The sequence below is a fragment of the Eublepharis macularius genome, chromosome 1 (assembly GCF_028583425.1).
Source record: "Eublepharis macularius isolate TG4126 chromosome 1, MPM_Emac_v1.0, whole genome shotgun sequence".
NCBI lineage: Eukaryota > Metazoa > Chordata > Lepidosauria > Squamata > Eublepharidae > Eublepharis > Eublepharis macularius.
The window spans coordinates 194,862,857-194,885,316 of NC_072790.1; the positions used below are offsets into that span (position 1 = coordinate 194,862,857).

At 39.9% G+C, this 22,460-nt stretch overlaps 1 protein-coding gene across 2 annotated transcripts in view; it reads left to right on the forward strand.

The window, feature by feature from the left end:
* The window catches only part of BICRAL (BICRA like chromatin remodeling complex associated protein), a 42,506-nt gene extending 21,013 nt beyond the window's left edge, over window positions 1-21,493 (forward strand). The window contains exons 5-12 of one of the 2 annotated variants that reach the window (XM_054983661.1): window positions 879-2,570; window positions 6,568-6,673; window positions 7,520-7,620; window positions 12,017-12,078; window positions 12,224-12,369; window positions 12,665-12,759; window positions 14,130-14,232; window positions 17,892-21,493. In XM_054983661.1, the coding sequence (XP_054839636.1) occupies window positions 879-2,570; window positions 6,568-6,673; window positions 7,520-7,620; window positions 12,017-12,078; window positions 12,224-12,369; window positions 12,665-12,759; window positions 14,130-14,232; window positions 17,892-18,694 (3,108 nt within the window). In that variant the 3' untranslated portion in view covers window positions 18,695-21,493. The remainder of the gene's footprint in view (window positions 1-878; window positions 2,571-6,567; window positions 6,674-7,519; window positions 7,621-12,016; window positions 12,079-12,223; window positions 12,370-12,664; window positions 12,760-14,129; window positions 14,233-17,891) is intronic. The other variant, XM_054983669.1, reaches the window with a different exon arrangement.
* The last annotated feature ends 967 nt before the right edge of the window (window positions 21,494-22,460 follow it).

Genomic DNA, 22,460 nt, shown 5'->3' on the forward strand with positions numbered 1-22,460 from the left:
TGTTTGCTGGACTCAGACCTTCCAAGTTTGCAGTTTGGTGCTGCTGTGGGCATCACATTGACAGATTTGGTGGCTTGCAGTTGAGGGCAAAACCACACATTGTGCCTGAAACTTGAGTGATTCCGCACACGTTGGATAATGCACTTTCAATCCTCTTTATAGATCATTTGGAACGGATTTTTTTGTGTGTGGAACAAAAAATCCACCTTAAACGATTGATAATGTGCATTGAAAGTGCATTAGCCAACGTGTGTGGAATCCGCCTTGTGCTAGTAGATCCTTGCCACCACTTTTCTTCCTTAAAGGGTACTGAATCTTTCTTCCTGCTACTTTTTCTCTGCTGCCCCTCCAGTCGTTCTCCACTCGCATTTATTCCATTTGGGGTCCCATACCTGTTTCTATCACCAGTGTGACTGAGAGTAAAGTGATGCCTCCTCCATGCTTCTCCCTTTCAAATTGCCTAATCCCAATACCAGTTTGAAGCAGAGAAGCCACAGATCAGTTGCTGGTGGATGATGTGAGTTGAAACAAGTTAAGCCGTTTTGGCACGGCTAGCATCTTGTCATTTCCTCGTTGTTAAGTGGGATGATTTCATTGCCGCTTGTCTGTTAAGTTCTGAGGTCCCTGCCTATTTATTGTTTGGAGCCTAAATTGAATCAAGAGTGAGTGCTGCCAGAAAATCCTGTTCAAAAAGTGCTAGTCTCCTACACAATGCTGTGCTAAGCTGTTTATTGATTTAATGGTCAAATTGGCTCCTTTAGCACTGATATTCTTAAGGAATGGTCTAAGAGAGGGAGGAAAAACATAATGAGGAACAGTCTACATAGAACACTGTTTTAAATAGACTGATGTAATTTGTACTTTTTTCTTCTCTTTAGAGCTCTGATCCTAAGTCATCAATCAAAAGTGTGGGTGGTCAGCTTGGCGAGGGGCCTAGTGATGGACTGCAATTGCCAAGTAGCCTTCAGTTTCTTGATGATGAACTGGAATCTTCCCCATTACCTGATCTCAGTGAAGATCAGCCATTTGATATTCTGCAGAAATCTCTGCAGGAGGCTAATATTACTGAACAGACTTTGGCAGAAGAGGCATATCTGGATGCCAACATAGGTTCCAACCAACAGTTTGCACAAGCTCAGCTTCATCCTTCCTCATCAGCATCTTTTACTCAGGCTTCTAATGTTTCTAATTACTCAGGTCAGACACTGCAACCTATAGGAGTGACTCAAGTGGTACAGCAACCAGTTGGAGCATCTTTTGCAAGCAATACAGTTGGTGTGCAGCATGGCTTTATGCAACATGTGGGGATCAGTGTTCCCAGCCAGCATTTGTCAAACAGTAGTCAGATTGGTGGTTCTGGACAGATACAGTTAATTGGTTCAATTAGTAACCATCCTTCCATGATGACACTCAATAATCTTGAAGGATCTCACATCATTTTGAAGGGTAGCGGACAGCAAACACCTGCAAACATGAGTGGTGGACTCTTGGTTCATAGACAAACTCCTAATGGTAACTCACTGTTTGGCAACTCAAATTCAAGCCCAGTAGCACAACCTGTAACTGTTCCATTTAATAGTACAAATTTCCAAACGTCTTTGCCTGTGCATAACATTATTATACAGAGGGGTCTTGCTCCAAACTCTAACAAAGTACCCATCAACATCCAACCAAAGCCTATTCAGATGGGACAGCAAACCACTTACAATGTGAACAGCTTGGGAATACAGCAACATCACGTACAACAAGGGATTCCTTTTGCTTCATCAAACCCACCTCAAAATTCAGTGGTTGGTCCACATATGTCTGTTAATATTGTTAATCAACAAAATACAAGAAAATCAGTTACTCCTCAAGCAGTAAATAATGCTGGTGGTAGTATTGTTATCCATTCTCCTATGGGACAGTCTCATGCGTCACCAAACCAGTTTCTTATACCTACAAGTCTGTCGGTAAATCCTAATTCAGTTCACCATGTCCAGACCATAAATGGACAGCTCCTCCAGAATCAGCCTTCACAACTTGTTTCTAGCCAAGTGTCTACTGAGCATGTAATGCTAAACAGGAACTCTACAAACATGCTTAGAGCTAATCAGTCATATTCAGGACAGATGCTGAATAATCAGAATGCTGCTGTACAGTTAGTTTCTGGTCAAACATTTGCAACTCCTGGAAGCCAAGTTATTGTAAATCATGGAACTTCACAAATTGTTGGTGGCCAGGTTCCACTACAACAGGCATCTCCTGCTGTGTTGCATTTATCTCCTAGTCAAGGAAATATTTCCCAAGGTAGATCAGGCTTTTCTGCCATGTCTCCTGGACAGTCAACGGGCTCAAGTATGTCATCAAGCAATCGGTATACTGTTGTGAGTTCTCCGGCCACAGCACACCCCAGCATTGGCCCATCAGCCCAGTCTGTTGCTTCGGGAGGAAATTTTGTGGGAGATCAACTTACACAACAAAACAGAACAGCAGTTAGTGTTTCGCATCGTCTTCCAGTTTCCTCTTCCAAGTCTGTCAGCACATTTAGTCATACATCAGTAAACCAACCTCAGTTTTCTTTTGGCCAGGTATGGAGTGATGCAACTTCATATTTTTTTATTACTGAAATCTCTATATGTTTATGAAGTTTATTACTGTATAGTTTATTACTGTAATCTTTATATGGGACCAATGCTATTTAAACAACACCGAGAAACGAGGGGTCCCAAAAAGACTAACTCCGCTAAGGGTAAACACCCTAGGAACCCAATGAGTCTTCAATTATTATATCAAACAATATTTTGTTATTGGTATCTTGCTCACCATGTGAATACAAAAGATATATAATAATACAAAATTCTTACAATACATACATATATATGAATACACACATGTCCCAAAGTTGCTGCAAACAGCCAATGGCAGTTCTTTTATATAGCCTCCTGTATGAATCACTGGAGAGATGATAATTCTTGGAATAAATCTTCGTCCTGTCCACACAATCCGTATATGTGGCAACGGCAACAGGATGGTGAATTCAAAATTGTAAGAACCAACAGTAAGTATTCAAAACAGCCAATTCCGAAGAGCCTGATAGGATCCCTCTGGATCTCCAGGTAGGTGGCAACGAGCCCACCAGCTTAAAGTTGCTCGTTTCGGTTTCCCTTCATCTTGGCCTCCTCTATGCTCGTAACAGTCCAAGTCACACTTTCCAGATTGATACTTTCCATTTCCAATCAATGCTAATTCACAGCAGGTCACAGCTGCTGTTACGAGCATAGAGGAGGCCAAGATGAAGGGAAACCGAAACGTGCAACGTTAAGCTGGCGGGCTCGTTGCCACCTACCTGGAGATCCAGAGGGATCCTATCAGGCTCTTCGGAATTGGCTGTTTTGAATACTTACTGTTGGTTCTTACAATTTTGAATTCACCATCCTGTTGCCGTTGCCACATATACGGATTGTGTGGACAGGACGAAGATTTATTCCAAGAATTATCATCTCTCCAGTGATTCATACAGGAGGCTATATAAAAGAACTGCCATTGGCTGTTTGCAGCAACTTTGGGACATGTGTGTATTCATATATATGTATGTATTGTAAGAATTTTGTATTATTATATATCTTTTGTATTCACATGGTGAGCAAGATACCAATAACAAAATATTGTTTGATATAATAATTGAAGACTCATTGGGTTCCTAGGGTGTTTACCCTTAGCGGAGTTGACCAGTGCTATTTAATCTATCTCCCCTAATCAGCTATAATTATTAATGTATTTACTTCATTTATATCCTGCCTTGTCAACAATGGGGAATCCAGAGTAGCTTACGTCATTCTCCTCTCCTCTATTTTATCCTCACAGCAGCCCTGTGAATTAAGTTAGGCTCAGAGTGTGTGACTGGCCTAAAGTTATGTCAGAGTGGGGATTTGATCTTGGGTCTTCCAGATCCTAGTATGAAACTCTAGTCACATGGCTTTTATGTTGAATAGTAACCAGCAGCTGGGCTTGGGTGAATTATGCAACTCTGGTGGTATCAAGTTGGTCAGTGGTTGCTGCTGGCCCTGTCTCTAATGAGTCCTCCCTAAAAGGCCAAAACAGGCCTGGAAAGGCCCCTCCCCCCTCACTTTTCACTGACAGAAGTCAAGGTTTGAAGGCAGGTAATACTGTTGTGGTTGCCTAGCAATGGCCACTGACGGAATCAATTTCTTAAAGCTACAGGTGTTCTATATATCATTTTGGGGGGCTTTAATCCCCCCATTTTTTTTCAACTTCAGATTTTTCTGCAGACCTGGGACTTTTCTCTAGTTTGTAGAAAGGTCAGTTCATTGCTCTAATCTCTGGATGTAAGTATCCACAGCTGGGGCCAGACAGAGAATTGAATATATTGATGGTGCATGAGGGTGAAGAAAGTAGAGAAAGGATCATTTTTCTCCCTTTCCCATAATACTAGAACTTGGGAGCACCCAGTGAAGTTGATAGACAGTAGGTACTGGACAGACAAAAGGAAAAACTTCTTTTTTTGTGAATACTTTTTATTTTATTGATAAGTTTAAAAATCCAATAAAAAGGAAAGAGAAAAGAGAAAATAAAAAGAAATAAAAAAGAAAAGAGAGAAAGAAAAGAAAAAAATTAAAGAAAAAGAAAAAAGAAAGAATGCATATTAACACTTCTTTTCTCAATGAAATAAATCCTGGAATTCACTGCTAGTGGAGGTAGTGACAGCCACAAGAATACATGACTTTAAAATGGGATTATGCAGATTCACGGAGAAGAGGTCCATCTAGACTACTAACTTCCATATTCAGAGGCAGCAAACCTCTCAAACCCAGTGCTAGAAGGCAACATTAGCCTCCAGGCTGCTGTGTGAAACAGGATGCTGGACCAGATGGACCACTGGTCTGATCCAGCAGGGCTGTTCTTATGATGTTGGGATGGATCAGGTGATATAATGTAGTTCTTTCAAATATCTTCTAAATTATCTGTTTGTTGTGCTTCAATTGTTTCACAGATACTCGGAGATGCAAAAATGTTAAAATCTGTTTAACTGATACATTTTTCTTTAAGGTGGTTGACAGTGTTGGTCTCATTAACAAAATAATCTTATTTGATTAGTTAGAAGTTAAGTTTTCAGACTCCACCCCCCCCCCTTAGATATTCAACTAATGAAATCACATTTCAGCTGATGATTGAATACAACTTACCGTAATTGGGAGGGCTATGAATTTATCCATATATTTCTTGATTTTGTATCTGTATATCTATGTATCTTTATCTATGTATCTTTAGGCACTCAAAGCAAAATAAAATAGTTTAAATACCCACAAGGCACTCTTGAGACAGATGATAAGCCACAAGGTCATCCCAGGCCAAAGGCTTACATGTCCAGGCTTTAACAGTGCCGTCCTAAGCAGAATTATACCTTTTTAAGCTCACTGACCCTGATTGACTTAGAAGGGTGTAACTGTTTAGGATGGCACTGTATATTACTTTCAGAAAGGGAGAGACAGATGCTTAGTCCAGGCCTTACTCATCTAGCTTTGATGTTCCACTCCCCCCTCCCCACTTTGTGCCTTTGTACATGCTCAGGCTTTAAGTTACATGTGGTAAAGAATGATTCCATTTGATCCATGTTTATAATATGTTTCATTTAAGTTTAAAAATATAAAGCAATTCAGGATTGTGACATTGGAAAGAATTGGTAGAAGGGTACATTTTATGATACAATAAAAAAATTATACCTAACTCTTCTACCAAATGTATGTTTGCCAGAGTAGAAAGCTTAGAAAGGAAAGAAATATTAACATGTATAAGTGCTGTTTAATGAACACAAGCTGTATTTCAAACTGGGTGTCATTATATTACGTATGATCCAGTACTGTGAACGAAAAGAGGTTAAGATCTGTGTGTGTCAGCTAATTAGATAACCAAGTTCAAATTTTCTACCTGTTATGATGTTTCATTTGTAATGAAAGCTAATAAATTACAAATAGGCTTTGATCCTAAGCAGATCATGTGGCATCTTCCCTGCTTCTCTTCTCTCACTGAAGCTTTCTATGCTTCTCAAACTTGTGATCTTGTGGGTCAGAGGACCCAAAGGAAGACTGTGGAGAACAAATTGGAAGTCTGCAGCAGGAGGGGGAATTGTCAGAAATCTCCCTCCCCTTTCTACAGATGGAAAACCTGTTTTTTTTGTTTAATTTTTATGAACTTTATTAAAAGAGAAAAAAGAGCCATTTGAAAGTGGATAAAGGATCTTGAATACAATATAGAATAATAGATTTAAGCTCCAACAAAAAACATAAGCAAGATATATAACAACACAGCTAATTTTTATATTACTCTTCTCCCTCTCCTCAATTACTTATACTCAAAAGTTTTGTACTCAACATTCTATATTCAGTCATATACATGTTGAATAAAAAATATTTCTAAAATTTTACTTATAAAAGCTGTTTTGTTGGAAGTACTGCTCCTGATTTAATGGAACAGCTACTTAGGATCCACTTCACTGTTTATAGGTTTCCTTTGTTATATAGGAATTTTGGATTTTGATTACATTTTGTATCTGTGTTGATTTTACAGGCTCAAAAAAAAGTTACGAACCTGGTGTCTTCAATTTCATCATCAAAGTCACAGGATAGTCTGAGACAGCCGCAGCTAACAAGTCTCCTAGGTAATACATTGCCAGGTCAGATTAAGTCTTTTTTAAAAAAATCTCTCTTCAGGAATGAAATTGAAATAAGTTTCTCCTTAAATTTCTACAGAGACTTTGTTCTAATGAATACCTAAATAATGGAAAAGTTTGAGCTTGCAGGCTGATTTCCAGATAAGGTCTCTCTCTCATAAAACTGAAATTCCCACACGACATGCATGATGCATGGAAATGTGGATATATAAAAATACAGTATCAGAAGTATATTTATGTCTTGGCAAGTAATCAAACTATTTCCTGAAGTTCATTCTGTACTATTTTTTCTTAGTTTTATGTATTATCTCCCAAAATTATCATAAAGCATCTTAAACTGTAGACCCCTGGTATGGTAAACCGTTACCCGGAGTCATAATTGAACAAAATTTCTGGGCACAGAAATATTGTGGTGTGTTTTAGTGAAAAATTCACTAAGAAATCCATTATTTTTTCCAAAAGGAATGAATAGAAATAATTTCATTATCACAGAAGAAACATTATTATATGGAGTTTATTGTAGTGGATAGCTCAGAGAAAGTTAGGATGAATACTGATAGAACATTTTTTGAGTGACAGGATTGTTCTGGAAATGTCCTCATTGCATTCTGTTTAAAGAAATCATATCTGCTTTTGAGTTCCAGAAAAACCAGGTAGCACCAGAAATTATTTGTGCAGTATTGATTGCCTGGTGATTGTGGTGCCACACTGTTCCCATCGACAGAGCACTTTTGCAATTGAATGTGCTTTTTTAAAGAAACAAATTCATGTGACAAATAAATGTTTGTTTAAATAAATAAATAAATGAAAGTAGAGGGCTGATTTGAAGGAATGTGTGTATATTGATAGGACAAGATACTGGAGGTAAAATTATACAACAGCCTATAGGAACAGCACTGCCACACCAGGAAAAAGTAGTAGGATCGTCTTCTGCCCAACAGAATGTGCTGGTAAGAAACCTTTTTTCCTCTGATTTCTTCTTAAATGTTACTGAAAATTAACCAGTTATAAATATGTCACTTTATTTTCATGTGGATCTAATGAACAGTGCATGGAACATATTCATAGTCTGGATCGCTTGTTTTCCCTGTTTCCTTCAGCTACTTATACACTCCCTCCAAGCAGCTTCTGAGGCCCAAAGGACCCATGGGAATAGACAGAGATGCAGTGTGGAGTAGGGGTGTGCAGCGGAGAAAAGATTCGGTTTCCCCGCTTTGGATTTACCCGAAGCAGGAAAACGAATGGAATAACCCAAAACCTGAAGCGGCAAACCGAAGAGAGATTCCTACCTCCCCCCTGAGCCCCCTTCCCCCAACCCCACTTACCTTGAAGGCCAGAGCAGGCCTTCTGCTGTTGCCACCGCGGCCCGCAGGGCAGCGGGGAAGGCTGCAGCTGGTGCCCATGCTACTGGCGCCGGCCTCTGCGGTAGCAAATGGCATCAGCAACACTGCAGCTGCCGGCGCCACCACTTCAGCCTCTGTGGTGGCCAGCAGGGCGGCAGTAAATGCTGCCGCTGCCCACACCACCGCAGAGGCCAAAGTTGCAGCCGGCAGGGCAGCAGCGAACGCCACGGCCGGTACTGTCGCCATCTGCGCCACCGCTGAGGCTGAAGCGGCAGCCGGCAGGGTGGCAGCAAGTGCCGCCATCACCACCCATGCCACTGCAGAGGCTGAAGCGGCGGCTGGCAGGGAGCCCTGCCGCCACCGCCCACACTGCCACAGAGGCCGAAGCGGCGGCTGGCAGGGCACTGCCTGCACCACCACCAGAAGACTGCACCAGGTAAGTGGGGTGGTGGCGGGAGGGCGGGTACCCTTTAAGTCCCCGAAGCAATCCGAGTTGCTTCAGGAAGCTTTGATTCAGTATTTCTGAATCAGGGCCACCATACTGGCCCCTATTCGGAAATACCGAATCTTTACAAATTGGGCCCGGTTTGGGGTTTTTTTCTGAACCAGTAACCCGAAGCGCACACCCCTAGTGTGGAGGAGCTGTAGTTGAGGAGAAACCAGCAGAAACCACCCCCTTGCATGAGGTCTTCTGTGAACAGGGCAAGAGCTTGGGCAGGAACGTGAGAATGAGAGTGAGGGAGAGTTCCGTTCCCTCAGTTTTATTCTTTCACTCAAAGAGATTCAAACCTGTAACTGATATCAACAGTATTAGATGGAAGTCTGCACGTTTGTAGTTCTCTGGTGTACTAAAATACATTGATGGTACATTTATACCTTTTCATTCATTCAGAGTATACAGGCGTTTCTCAGGCTATCTACCTGTCTTTACTTTGATCATGAGCTTAATTTTTAGGGGCCAAGCCTGTGTAAGTAAAAAAAAAAATCTAGGAAATTTTTAAATATCTTATCTCTGTCTCTTGTTTAGCATGGACCAGGTTTTGGCTTTTATGTGGGAACAGGTGCCCTTTCCACGCAGGCTTTGGCAAACCGTTCTGGCTGCTGTTGCTAGTGGATTTTTTGTGCTATTTCATACAAAACCGATTTGGGCTGCTGGTCGCTAATAGTTTGTTTTTTTTAACCTTTTCACACAAAGTCTCTTGTGTCCAGTTTTCAGTGCTGGGTTGAGCCTCAATGTGCTTCTGGTATGTTGCAGTTTGCTGTTTGAAATGTCTGCTGCTCTTCCACCAGTGCTGCCTTTTTTTCTTTTCCTGTCAATTTCCAGTGCATTCTTTTTACTTTTTTTTAATGGATGGTGATTTTTACTATAGTGCTTCAGCAGTGAACATAGGTATCACACATTTGGTATGGAATCACCACATTGGTGCATTGATGGTATAGCGGTATAGCATTATGGCACTAAAGTTCACACCCTTAAAAGAAAAACTGCTCAGCTTCACCAGAAACAGCAATGTTGTTTGAAATGGCCACAGTTATTCACACAGTTCTTTAACAGATGTAAATGCTGCTTGAAACCGCCATCTCCATGTCACTTTTCATGGAGTCGGGGGCAGCAACAGATAACAAACAGATAAAAATGGAAATGTAAAAGGGTCCAGAATGACCATAGCATGACACCAGTTTCATAAAAAGAAAAAACAAACTTTACTTGTAATTGATTACAATGGAGAGCAAAAGTATTGAGGAAGAAAATATTCATTAGCATCTACTGAACATAATAGAACTGGGTATATATGCAGTCCTGTTTCCTTTAATCTAAAACATACTGGAGTGGATTCAGCTACTTTGTGCAGCACAATTTGAAGTCTTCTGAAACTTCATATGTTGCTGGGCAGAATGCACGGATCCAATAAAGTTGCAAAATTAATTCCTTGCTATCTCATAGCTGAAATACAGATATTATCTGTTCTTAAATTCTCTCAGTCAAACTGTGTTTTTACACTACTGTATTAATTCATTTTAGTTCATTTTTTGTACTGGATAACCATTTTAGCCTATTCTTGTCTGTACTGCAGTTGACCAGTAAATGAAATAAAACCCTTTGCTTAGAACTGTATGCTCAAACAGAAAAAATAGTGCCCCCTTTTTCTCAGTTTTGAATTTTTGAGACTATAACTAATGATTTCTGCTTATTCCACCACTACAGCCACCATGGTTGCCATTGTAATGGGTCAGTTTCAATGTTCTGTTATATAACTGTGGCTTAAACTAGCCATGATTGTGGTAATGAAACTGACCAGTGTGCTTGGTTTATCTGCTGCCTGTAATAGGTGACTGTAGTTTTTTTCATCCCTCTGCACCTATAGTTTGTGCTTTGGGGGTAGAGCTACTGAACAAACTGGGATTGAATCAGGATTCCTGCATTTGGATATGAAATTTGATGACTTGCCAGAATTACTACAAACCAAGGTTCTCATACTAATGAGTTGAATTCTACAATCTGTGGAAACAAGGATCATGGATTTTTCCTATGTTCCCCTCCTCTAGGAGTCCTTTCTGACCCTGGAAAAGTTTATTCCCGGGGTTATAGGATTTGTGTGGAGTAATATTCATGAGAGTTGGGGAAAGGACATTAATTTACCCTCTCTCCTTTAGTCCCCTTCTCCTTCCCACTGCAGCCTGTTAATGAGCCACGGTTTATTGTGACATCTAAATACAGCCCACATTTGGTAAAACAGTTTCTGTAGGCCTTTCCATTTTACTGTTGGTCCATTCTAACAAAGGAAAATTAAGAGTGAGAAAAAGGTAATGTTCTCCTGGTTATTTAACACCAGTACAGGCATAGTGGTCTAGAATTTTCAGTATGCTCGTAATAATTTAATGCTCATAATAATAGGAGGCCAGGAAAAACCTTGCCTTCTTTATCTGAAGAAAGATTTCTAAAGAATAAAAAAGGAGACTTTAGTTTCTAAACTTTAGTTTCTGTACAAGCTTCTGATAGGGGCATTCAGTGAAGTTGTTATTTATTTGCTGTGGATGTGGTAAATAAGGTAAGACAAGCAAATTTCTTCAGTAAGATCTGGACATTCTGGATATTGGCCAGATGAGTAAATTCCCTGTGTGGGTAAAATAGGGAAGCCTGTAGATGGCATTGTGTCACTCCTGACCCTCAGGAGTAGTTTTTAGGGGGGCTCAGGAAGCTGGAAAGGAAGAGGAAGAAAATTTGTTTCATAAACTTGTTCTATTCATGTGTCATTGGACCCAAACCTATGAGCTTGTTTACTGGAGTGATGTCACTACAGCACTAATATGATCTGTGGCATTGTTAGTGTATCTGTTACTGCTTTCCACCCTATACTCCAGATTGATGTGCTATCTTAGGATCAGCCTGATAGTATGCTTGTTTACTTGGAGATGTCCCACTGAGTTTAAGGAGGCTTACTCTCCAGTAAATATGAAAAGGATTGCAGATGCAGTATCTGTTGGCTCCATATGCTCATACAATTGATTTATTTTTCTGGAACCTTGGAAAGTTTTTTTTAAAAACTACTTTGTAATAACGCGTTGGTGATGCAACATATAGAAAATACTTCTGAGAAGTATTTGCAAGGATTGTAATTTATTCCTATTGGGCAATATTTCATTTCATTTATTCGATTTTAATCCGCTTTCCCCACTACGGGCTCAGAGCAAAGTAACAGCAGTTAAAAATACAATAAAACTTATATAAAATACAGGTTCATACAATCATAAAGCTCATTTCGTACAATAATAAGAACTCAAATGGCGGTCCGCAAAATATGCCCTGCCCCGATATCCTTCAAAGGGTGGGAAGTAGCGAGAGCAACTGATCTTATTGATGGAGAGCTCGGGGGGGGGGTCACAAGGGGGGTCACAATACCTCCCCCAACAGGAGGCTGGCAGGAAGGAATATGTATAAGCGTATAATTTATTTTTATAAGGGACAGTATTCCAGTATAATCAAGATGTGTTTTGGACTTAGGTGGATGGTCATACAATAGGACAAAAGAGGCCTGCTGCTAAACAGCTAACGAAAGGAGCATTGTAAGTTGTTTCTGTTTATCCCTTTATCTCTTTACCTTTAGACATTTTTTTCTCCTCATGGCCTGCTTTAAGGTTTGTCAAATTGTCCCGTTTCTGTAGTGCTAGTGTAGATGTTAACAACTGACAACAGTAATCTTTCCATTAGTATTCTGCAGCAGTTACAAAAGGACCAGGCCCATGCTGTGACTCCTGATAAAAGTCAGTTCAAATCTTTAAATGATGCAGTCCAGAGACTTCTCTCCTATCATGTGTGCCAGGGATCACTGCCAACAGAAGATGATTTAAGAAAAGGTAATTTTTTTTACTTTCAAAATTGTTGCAAAAGAAAAGAAAAAGCAGAACAAAGTGGGTTTTTATAGAAATCAAACAAGATTTTTATAAGAGAAAATGCCAGAAATAGCTATTATTTCCTTGTTTGTTTTTACCATCTTTCTATCAATTTGAAAGAAGGAGTACATTTTGGGATCATTACAAGCATGAGAAAAAAGATCTTGCATAAAATGCAAAATCAGATTGTAGCAAAGAGAAAGAAAAGAGGTATTTTAATTATTGAGGACAACTATCTATGTTCTCTTTGCCTTTTCAGTGGACAATGAATTTGAATCTGTAGCCACACAACTTCTGAAAAGAACACAAGCTATGTTAAATAAATACAGATGTCTGCTCTTGGAAGATGCAATGGTAAGACTGATAAGAGATGTATATGTATGTGTAAGTACGTACACACACAAATGGACAGACATCTTGTAGTAATAAACAGAATATTCCTGTGCTGCTTAATTTTCACATGATTTGTTCTAATTCAACATGTCTATAACGTGTAGTTCTTATTTAATTCCATATTCCATTCATCAAGTTTGTGTTTTGTTTTTGAGATTTTTTAGTCCTAAAACTAGTAAATGAGAAAACTACTTACTGCAACGTTCTTTGAATTTGCAGGGGCCACTTGGATGAACATTTCACAACTCTTTCTAGTGCAGCAAATATGATATTTGTCTTTTTCTGCTTTTAAAAATTAAGTACATGTCTTTTTTTACAGCTTTCGTTTTTCATAGTGGCTTCTTTTTAACATTTTCCCTCCTTGTTTTTCATTAGTCTATTTTGTAACACACCCATCCATATACCAAGATGGATAGCTGTGTTAGTCTGTCTTTAGCAGTAGAGAAGAGCAAGAGTCCAGTAGGACCTATAAGATTAACAAAATTTGTGGTAGGGTATGAGATTTTGTGAGTCACAGCTCACTTCTTCAGATACGGCTAGAATGTGAGTTCATCTATCTAGCTGTAACTGAAGAAATGAGTTTTTTCAGATTTGGCAACAGAATATTTCAACAATATTTTTGTTAATGTAATAATATGGGCATATATCTGGCAGTGTGAGCAAATTTGACAAATACACTAGCTAAAAGTAAAGTGAACAGCCTGTATACATTCTCATCCTAACCTACCTCACAGGATTGTTTTGAGAATAAAATGGAGGAGGAGGGAACTATTTAAGTCACTTTGGGTCCCCATTGGGGAGAAAGGCAATGTATAAATGAATTGAATAATAATGAATAATATATAAAAGAATGGTAAGCATGCACATACTGTAAATTGGGCATATAAAGTTCACAAACATGCTCTATAAGGATGACAAACAATGCATTTGAAAAGGTGTTGTGTTACTACAGACTTCAATTTATATACATATGGGGTTAAGACTACAATTCTCTTGTGAATGGGCCCCATTTAACTCAAAAGGGATATCTGACCAAAAATCGAAAGGATTATGTTGCACATCACTTAATGATAAGATATTATGTTATTATAAAAATAGTTTTGTACGTACTCAAAGTTATCCTCATAGCCCAGAGTTCATTTTAAAACTAAATATATCTTAACTAGAAAACTACTTTTTCTTCAAAAATGTATAATGAATTCTCAGTGGTATAGGAATTAAACTTTGAAGTCTGATTATGCTAGTTGATACTATTAATCATTTTAGGAAAGTCTGTGCTAGGTTCCATTTATTGTTTATTGATAATAGAAGTGATTTTTTTTCATTTTCAGAGGATAAATCCTTCTGCAGAAATGGTTATGATTGACAGAATGTTTAACCAGGAAGAGAGACAATCTTTATCCCGGGATAAACGTCTTGCAATAGTAGATCCTGGTAAGAAACTAATTTTTTTCAATTCTGTAAATCTTACATATATACAGTTTTAAAATGTATAACTGTGTTCTTAAGTCACAATACTGGAAGGAGTGATACTTTTGTACAGGGGTCATTTCCTAGAAAAAGAACTGCAGGAACTCATTAGCATAACTCATTAGCATATGCCACACCCCCTGACATCACCGGAAGTGTGTCAGAAGGCAACATCCACCCCTCAGGCCCCTTTCCGCAAAAGTCTGCAGGTATTTCCTTAAAGCAGAATGAACTCAAAGCAGCTTATCATCCTCTGGAGAGCCAGCCCTGCTTGCACCCACTCACTTACTCTCTCAAGTCACAAATGAAAATAAAGCTGCATGAATTCCAAGCAGCTTGCGTTCCTTTGGAGCTCAGCACCACTCAGCATTCACTCATTTTCTCTCTCTCTCTGTCCCCCCCTCACAAATGAAAGTAAAGGAGTAGAGCAGAATGAATCCAAGCAGCTTGCGTTCCTTTGGAGCTCAGCACCACTCGGCATTCACTCATTTTCTCTCTCTCTCTCTGTCCCCCCCTCACAAATGAAAGTAAAGGAGCAGAGCAGAATGAATCCAAGCAGCTTGCATTCCTTTGGAGCTCAGCACCACTCGGCATTCACTCATTTTCTCTCTCTCTCTGCCCCCCCTCACAAATGAAAGTAAAGGAGTAGAGCAGAATGAATCCAAGCAGCTTGCGTTCCTTTGGAGCTCAGCACCACTCGGCATTCACTCATTTTCTCTCTCTCTCTGTCCCCCCCTCACAAATGAAAGTAAAGGAGCAGAGCAGAATGAATCCAAGCAGCTTGCATTCCTTTGGAGCTCAGCACCACTCGGCATTCACTCATTTTCTCTCTCCCTCCCTCCCCCCCACCCCAGTCACAAATGAAAGTAAAAGAGCAGAGCAGAATGAATCCAAGGAGCTTGCCTTCCTTTGGAGCCCAACACCACTCGGCATTCACTCATTTTCTCTCTCTCTCTGTCCCCCCCTCACAAATGAAAATAAAGGAGTAGAGCAGAATGAATCCAAGCAGCTTACGTTCCTTTGGAGCCCAGCACCACTCGGCATTCACTCATTTTCTCTCTCTCTCTGTCCCCCCCTCACAAATGAAAGTAAAGGAGTAGAGCAGAATGAATCCAAGCAGCTTGCGTTCCTTTGGAGCTCAGCACCACTCGGCATTCACTCATTTTCTCTCTCTCTCTGTCCCCCCCTCACAAATGAAAGTAAAGGAGTAGAGCAGAATGAATCCAAGCAGCTTGCGTTCCTTTGGAGCTCAGCACCACTCGGCATTCACTCATTTTCTCTCTCTCTCTGTCCCCCCCTCACAAATGAAAGTAAAGGAGTAGAGCAGAATGAATCCAAGCGGCTTGCGTTCCTTTGGAGCTCAGCACCACTCGGCATTCACTCATTTTCTCTCTCTCTCTGTCCCCCCCTCACAAATGAAAGTAAAGGAGTAGAGCAGAATGAATCCAAGCGGCTTGCGTTCCTTTGGAGCTCAGCACCACTCGGCATTCACTCATTTTCTCTCTCCCTCCCTCCCCCCCACCCCAGTCACAAATGAAAGTAAAAGAGCAGAGCAGAATGAATCCAAGCAGCTTGCCTTCCTTTGGAGCCCAATTTATACAGAAGAATTCACAAGTGCATAGATACAGTTAGGTAACAAGTAGCAAATATAATTGTGCAAAATGTCACTGTCCGGAACAAGTCTTATCCATTAAAGTGCTAATGCCAAAAAAGTCAAAGGAGAATCGGTAGGTGGGAGCTTGCGCCAAAGGGATATTAGCAGTCCATATAGTCAAGGTACATATACAGAAGAAAACGCCGACGGGGACTTGCAGGCAAATAACATTAACCCGTTTCGTGAGGATCACCCCTCACTTCCTCCTGGGCGTGTAGCAATTCGGACTGTACATAAGTATGAAAATAGCACCACGACTTCTCCCACCGTTCCTCCGACACGCAATTCACGGACGTCTTTTTAGACCTACCGGAATGCCGTTCCTGTGCGTTTCGGCTCCAGATGAGCCCTACTTTTGTAGCAATGTAACGTTCCTGTAAATTAGGGCACTACAGAAAAAAGAGAGGTTTTTTGGAGGGCGGAAACTCCTAGTCACTTTGAGTAAAATTGAAATATATTCAACATTGATGCTTGAATAGAGGTGTGCGCTTCAGGTTTCCGATTCAGGTATTGGACCCGATCTGTAAAAATTCAGGATTCCTGAATCGGAGCCAGCATGCTGGCCCCGATTAGGAAATCATGAATCAAAGCTTCCTGAAGCATTTGGGTTGCTTCGGGAAGCTTCAGGGCCTGAGTTTAAAGGCCACCCCGCCTGACAGCTGAAGTTTAAATGGCCCCTTTCCAGCTGCTTGCAAGCAGCAGAGCCTTTTAAACGACCTAAACCCTCCCAGCCCCCCACCCCCCACTTACCTTAGCCCTGCCGCTGTGGTGGTGGCGGTGCAGCAGTGGTGGCTCCGGCCTTCCCAGCTGCCCAGCAAGTTGTGGAGGTGGGTAGCGGAAGCAGCGGCTCCGGCCCCAGCCCTCCTCACCACCCTGCGGGGCTGTGCAGCGGTGGAGGAGGTGGAGAAGGCCCTTCCTGCCCCTCAGAAGGCCTCCCCCGCAGCCATTTGAGGGGCAGGAAGGGCCAGAGGAGGTGGCTCCTCCTGTGAGCTGCTGCGGGCCCAGAGGAGGCAGGGTGGCTGCAGCTTTGGGCGGCTCCGGCCTTTCCCACTACCCAGCTGGTCGTGCAGGCTGAGGAGACAGTGGTGCGGTGGCAGCTGTGGCCTTCCCTTCCCTTCCTGGCCAGGTAAGTGGGGTGGAGGGGACGGTGGGGCTAAGTGGGGGGGATGAGGGGGTGCGGTGGGTCAGGGTGTTGGGAGAAAGTCTCCCCCCCTGAATCACGTTGGTATGTTCCGAATCTTTATGGAGCATACCAAAACGATTAAAATACCTGAATTTTAAGTGGCTTGCCACTTTGGGTTTTAGGTATTCCTGAATCCCCCCCCCCCTTTGGGTAAACCCAAAGCAGGAAACCCGAATATTTTCACGGTGTATACCCCTACGCATGAAACTGGCTTTTTATCTGCTATTTCGAGTATATAAGGGCTGTATTCCTAGCACTGCAGTTCTATGCAGAGTTACACCAGTCTTAAGCCCATTGAAATTGATGGGCCTAGACTGGAGTTACTCTGCATAGGATTGCACTGTAAGTTACTTACCAGGGAGTAAGTCCCATTGCACACAATGTGATTTACTTCTGAATATTTAGGATTTCACGGGAAATACTTTGGGTTGTTTCCTGTCAACCATGAATGCAGCATATTCACAGAAGGGATCTTTGCTGCCATCTCCTTCTCACTGCTTCTCCATATGCCCCCAGAAGCTTCTCTTGAGGTTCAGGGGACTCTTGGGAATAGCATGGGATGTGGTCAGAATTACTCCTCCCTTCTCTCGTAGAAGTTGTTCTGCAAATGGAGCAAGAGTTTGCATAATTGCTTTATTTGAAAAATTTTATTCTGCTTCTACTGTTACTCATAATGGCTAACACAAAATTCCTGAAAATACATATGCCGTTGCCCATCACAATTGAAAACATTCAGTTTAGCATTATCCTTAATTTGGTACTAAAATATTTGTTTTCAAATTTCAGATGGTTTTCTGGCAGACTTCTGTTGTTCCACACAATTTGATATGGTCACTGATGAAGCACAGCCTAGTGAAAGTGATCCTCAGCCTAGCAAACCTTTGACTTCTCTGAACCAGACTGCTGATACCCAAACCAGAGACAAGTCAAGTTCGAGCACAGCTGAATCCTTAAATCGCAACAAACTTCATGTAGTGCCTAACAATATCATGAGTCCGCAACAAGGAAGTATTTCTGTTAAAAAATCAGAAAGCCTCACAAAAGCTTTAAAATTTGAGAAAATAAGCTGCTCTCCTGAAAGCCAGCATATGTCTGCTTCTGAACAAAAATTAGCTGGTAAAGACCCCGACAAATCTCATGAAAACTCTTTAAGTTCTGAACATCATTCGAGATTAAAAACTTTATCAGATACAGATCATGGTACGCATAATAAAACATGTCAGATTCCAGGCGATGCTCATTCAGAAGCAACGTGTAACCATTCCCTCCAAGACAAAGCTCCTCAGAGTTCTCCAAAGAATGATTTGCATCCAGATGACTTGAAAGGTTTGGGGGAACCCCCAAAGGATTTGTTGCTCAATAAGAGTTTAGAGACTACATTTAAAAACATATTGGAACTGAAAAAGACTGGGAGACAGCCACAAAGTGAGGCAACTGGTAGTGGTTCACTAGAACTAGAATTTCCAAACTTTTCACTTATTGCTTCACAAGAAAACTGCCTGGAGAAATTTATTCCAGACCATAGTGAAGGAGTTGTAGAAACTGATTCACTTTTAGAAGCTGCTGTAAATAGTATCTTAGAGTGTTAATAGTTGCAGTACCATGGACATATTTCTCTTAGAAGCCAATGTGAATGACACCACAAGTACAGCCTGACATATGTCAAAGATTACCCTTTCTAAAGTAGATTCTGTTCTGTGTTTGAGAGCAATACTCATTGTGGTTACAGTGAGGTATCCAGTCATGTAAATCCTTGAGAGAAAGCTGTCTGGTTGGGCCTACACATTATGATTGTGTTTGTGCTAATTGTTTTTAACATTGCAGCTTAGTAAGACTGCAGTTCCCTAGGCCCTAAGTAACAAGGTAATATACTGACAATCACAGTCTAGCAACAGGTTTATTAAATAAAATGTTAAGAAAGTTATATTTAATGGGAAGAACGAGCCCATTCTCCCACCTCCTGAAATAATTTAATTTTAAGGCTCACAGTTTGTAGCTAAAGAATCTCTCAGTACCTCTGTTTAGAAGTGTCTACAGTTTGGTTATGGAAAAGAGAAATTTTTTCAAGGCTTTGTACTTTAAGTGCTTTTCTATTGCTTGACAAGCAAGAGAGAGAGTTTATTTCATAGAATGACAGTTTTTGTCCCTGAAGCATGGCATGAAACAATACATGCTAGACTAAAAACTAGCGGGTGGAAATCTGTAGAGGAGTCTAAGATACAGCCATGAAATTCTATTTAAGTACACACACATGTTAATTCTTGGGAAAAAAGGTTTTGCATTTTATAATTGGATATAGGCCACTCGAGTCTTTCAGAAGTGGTATAAATGTTTTTCTAGACCAAGTATTACAAGCACTTTTATTTGGAAATTGTATTATTATGGTAGTTTTTTATACTTTAAGGAAATATTAGCCTTAATCTGAACAATTTGAAGGCCAGTGTTGTTTTTTTTGCTTGTTTCTGCTTCTTGCTGTTCAAGAATGTTAGTCGTCTGTAGCAGCAGTCATAATTACCAAAATATGTACAAACCAAAGTTAATCTGCTATCCCATTTTAAAAAATGATATCTGAAGACATGTAATTCATACTTTAGAGCCAAAGGAAACCCATCTATGGTGTACATTTGGCTGGTGGTCATGTTAATAATATAATCTTACTATATTAATTTATTATTTTTAATCAATGGCATGCTCCTTTTATGCTGCCGTGCTGCTTTTTAAAATAAACCTGCTTCTGTCATCAATGCTGCTAGGCACGCTGGTTTTGTGCCATTAGTCGGAGGGATGTGGCATGTGCGCCTGCTCAGAAAGACATAGCTGTGTGATTTGTGAGGCATGTTCTCTATAGCTTTCCCTCAAAAAAGAAAGAACTATTCAAAATCATCCTCATTGATTTCATCAGAGAGCAGAGGCACAGTAGCTTTGATCCTATGTCTCCTGTGTGCATACAGGAGTTAGATTTGGAGCATTTTTTGTTATTGGCAAAACTAGGGAACTCCTTTTCATGTGAAACTCTTTGTACCTTTCCAGTATGGTAGGAGTAACAAACTGTGGTTGTCAGTCAGATTGCCAGAGTGCCCAGAGCAAAGGGCTGAGTTTAGCTTTTCTAGCTCCAGTTGAGTTATAGTAATCTAAAAGAGTAAAATATGGCTCTTGCACATTTGTCAGCACATAAGCCCTGTGCACCTCCTTATGTCAAACCAGCAACACAAAAGAAATTCTAAAAATTGTAACCTGAGAAAAATAGTAATATAATTTAATATTCAGTTCACTTTTAATGTGAATGGAAGTATGGAAATTTTTTTTATATATATATATATTGCCACTTTTTTAAAAAGTGTGCCAATCTTAAAAATTACAGTGACTGTTATTTGGAAGAATTTGGAAGATTTTTCCTAACGGCTTGATATTGCCACTTTGCTTCATTTTTCCTTTCCCTCAAGATTCATAGAACTGTAACCATAATGAGATGTCTAGGAAGTAGGGTGTATCTTGCACCAATTGCATATATCAGTTACTTGGAGGAAAGATAAAGTGGACAAACGTCATAGATCCTGCTACTTTTGGTTTTATCTGGGAATAGAAAGTTTCTATCATTTGTACAGAATGTTCTGAATCTATATACCAAAACAAAACCTATTCATTTTAAATCTTATATGAAAGTTTACTTTTCAAGAAAATTATAGCTGAAGCATCTGAACTGCACTTCCATCTATGTGGATTAAATTACACCTATGTTTATTCCAACATTTTATGCTGGGAACCCTCTGAACAAAGTTCAGCTAAATTAACCTGAGATAGCTAATGTAATTTATTTATTGAACTGAACTTCATTTTAGAGCTCTGAATATTTTAATTGATAATGCAGTAAAATATTTTTGTTTGTTGTTTTTTAAGAAGTGTGAATTTGTTATGCAGCCCATGGTTCTAAATCCAGTGAAGACCATTTATTTGTGCTTAATTGCTTTGTAGAATTGGTCAATTGACTTCCTGGATATCTCTCCATACTGTCTAAGGTTTAAACAAATTTTAAGCTGGCAACTGCGAAAAATACCTGATTCACAAAGGTCAGCGTAATTTATCTGTTAGATTTGGGAGGCCTTACAGACTGACTTTAATGAAAGAGGATGTGTCACTTATTGTCAGTGTGGTATGGACTTTATTTGCTTAAATACTTTCATTTGTATAGTATGTCTCACTTGAAATTGCTTTGTATACATTTTGTAAAAATATTTATAAAATGTTTTGTAAAAAAGTATAACAAATTGCAGTTTATTTTGTTATATTAGATAAATATTGTTAAAAGTTGGTAAAATATATTGTTAATCCGTGGATAGGAAATGTTTAGCTGAAGACTACAAATTGAAGCAACCATTGCAATACAGCCAAAGATCTGGGGAAAAAAATCTGTTATCTGTGATTGTCTTGATTTAACCAACATGAATAGCTAGGTTTTCAAAACTTTAAAAATTGGACAATACAGTTGCAAAATATTCATATTTCATATATATATATATATATATATATATATATATATATATATATATATAGGAAAGCTTTATTATGAAATAATAGATTTCAGAGAGCAAGTGTGTATTCTGCACTGTAGAAGGTGTTATGTATAAGTCATATGTTTCAAATAGCTCATGAACGTTAATGCTTTCTTGTCAAATTATGCTTTTCTACTATATCTGTGTTTAATCAGCTGGCTCAAACACAGTGATAAAAAATCAGGCCTTGTTTTCTTGGGGGCGGAGGGTATTTACAATGTCTGGAGGACACGAGGAACATTTCCCTTTTTTTCCCCTAGTGTGTTTAGCACAGAAGTAGGAGATGTGTGATTCAGTATTCAATATTCCTTTTCCCTGCTGTCACCATGGAAGCATGAGCTGAGGTCTGGCTAGGTGGCTACAGCTTTATACAGCTTTTGCAGGAAATGTCTCTCTGTCTGCTCAGTAACCTCCTTGCAATGTAATACTTTTCACTAGGTCCACTGATCTGTTTTGTTGCTTTTCTCAATATAGTTAAGTTCTGCTACAGGTTGTTCTTGAATGCTGTGATTCTTATTCAGCCAAGCACTGAGTCCAGAACTTCTCTGGTGTTGCAGGTATAAAGGTGTGATCTTTTAAGGTACTAAATATTTCTACAATTATTGGTAGCCTGTAATGAAATTTGTAGAACTTGTAAAAAAGATTAGCTGGTAGTTTTCATGGGCATAACTTCTCCCAGCATCCAACAGAGAATGGAGGAAAAGGTTCCTCAAGGAAGATCTACCATCAGAGTTGGTGCTCACACCATCAGGTTTAGCATGTTTGTTGCTGTCTCATCTTTGCTGATTCTACTAATATGCATGGA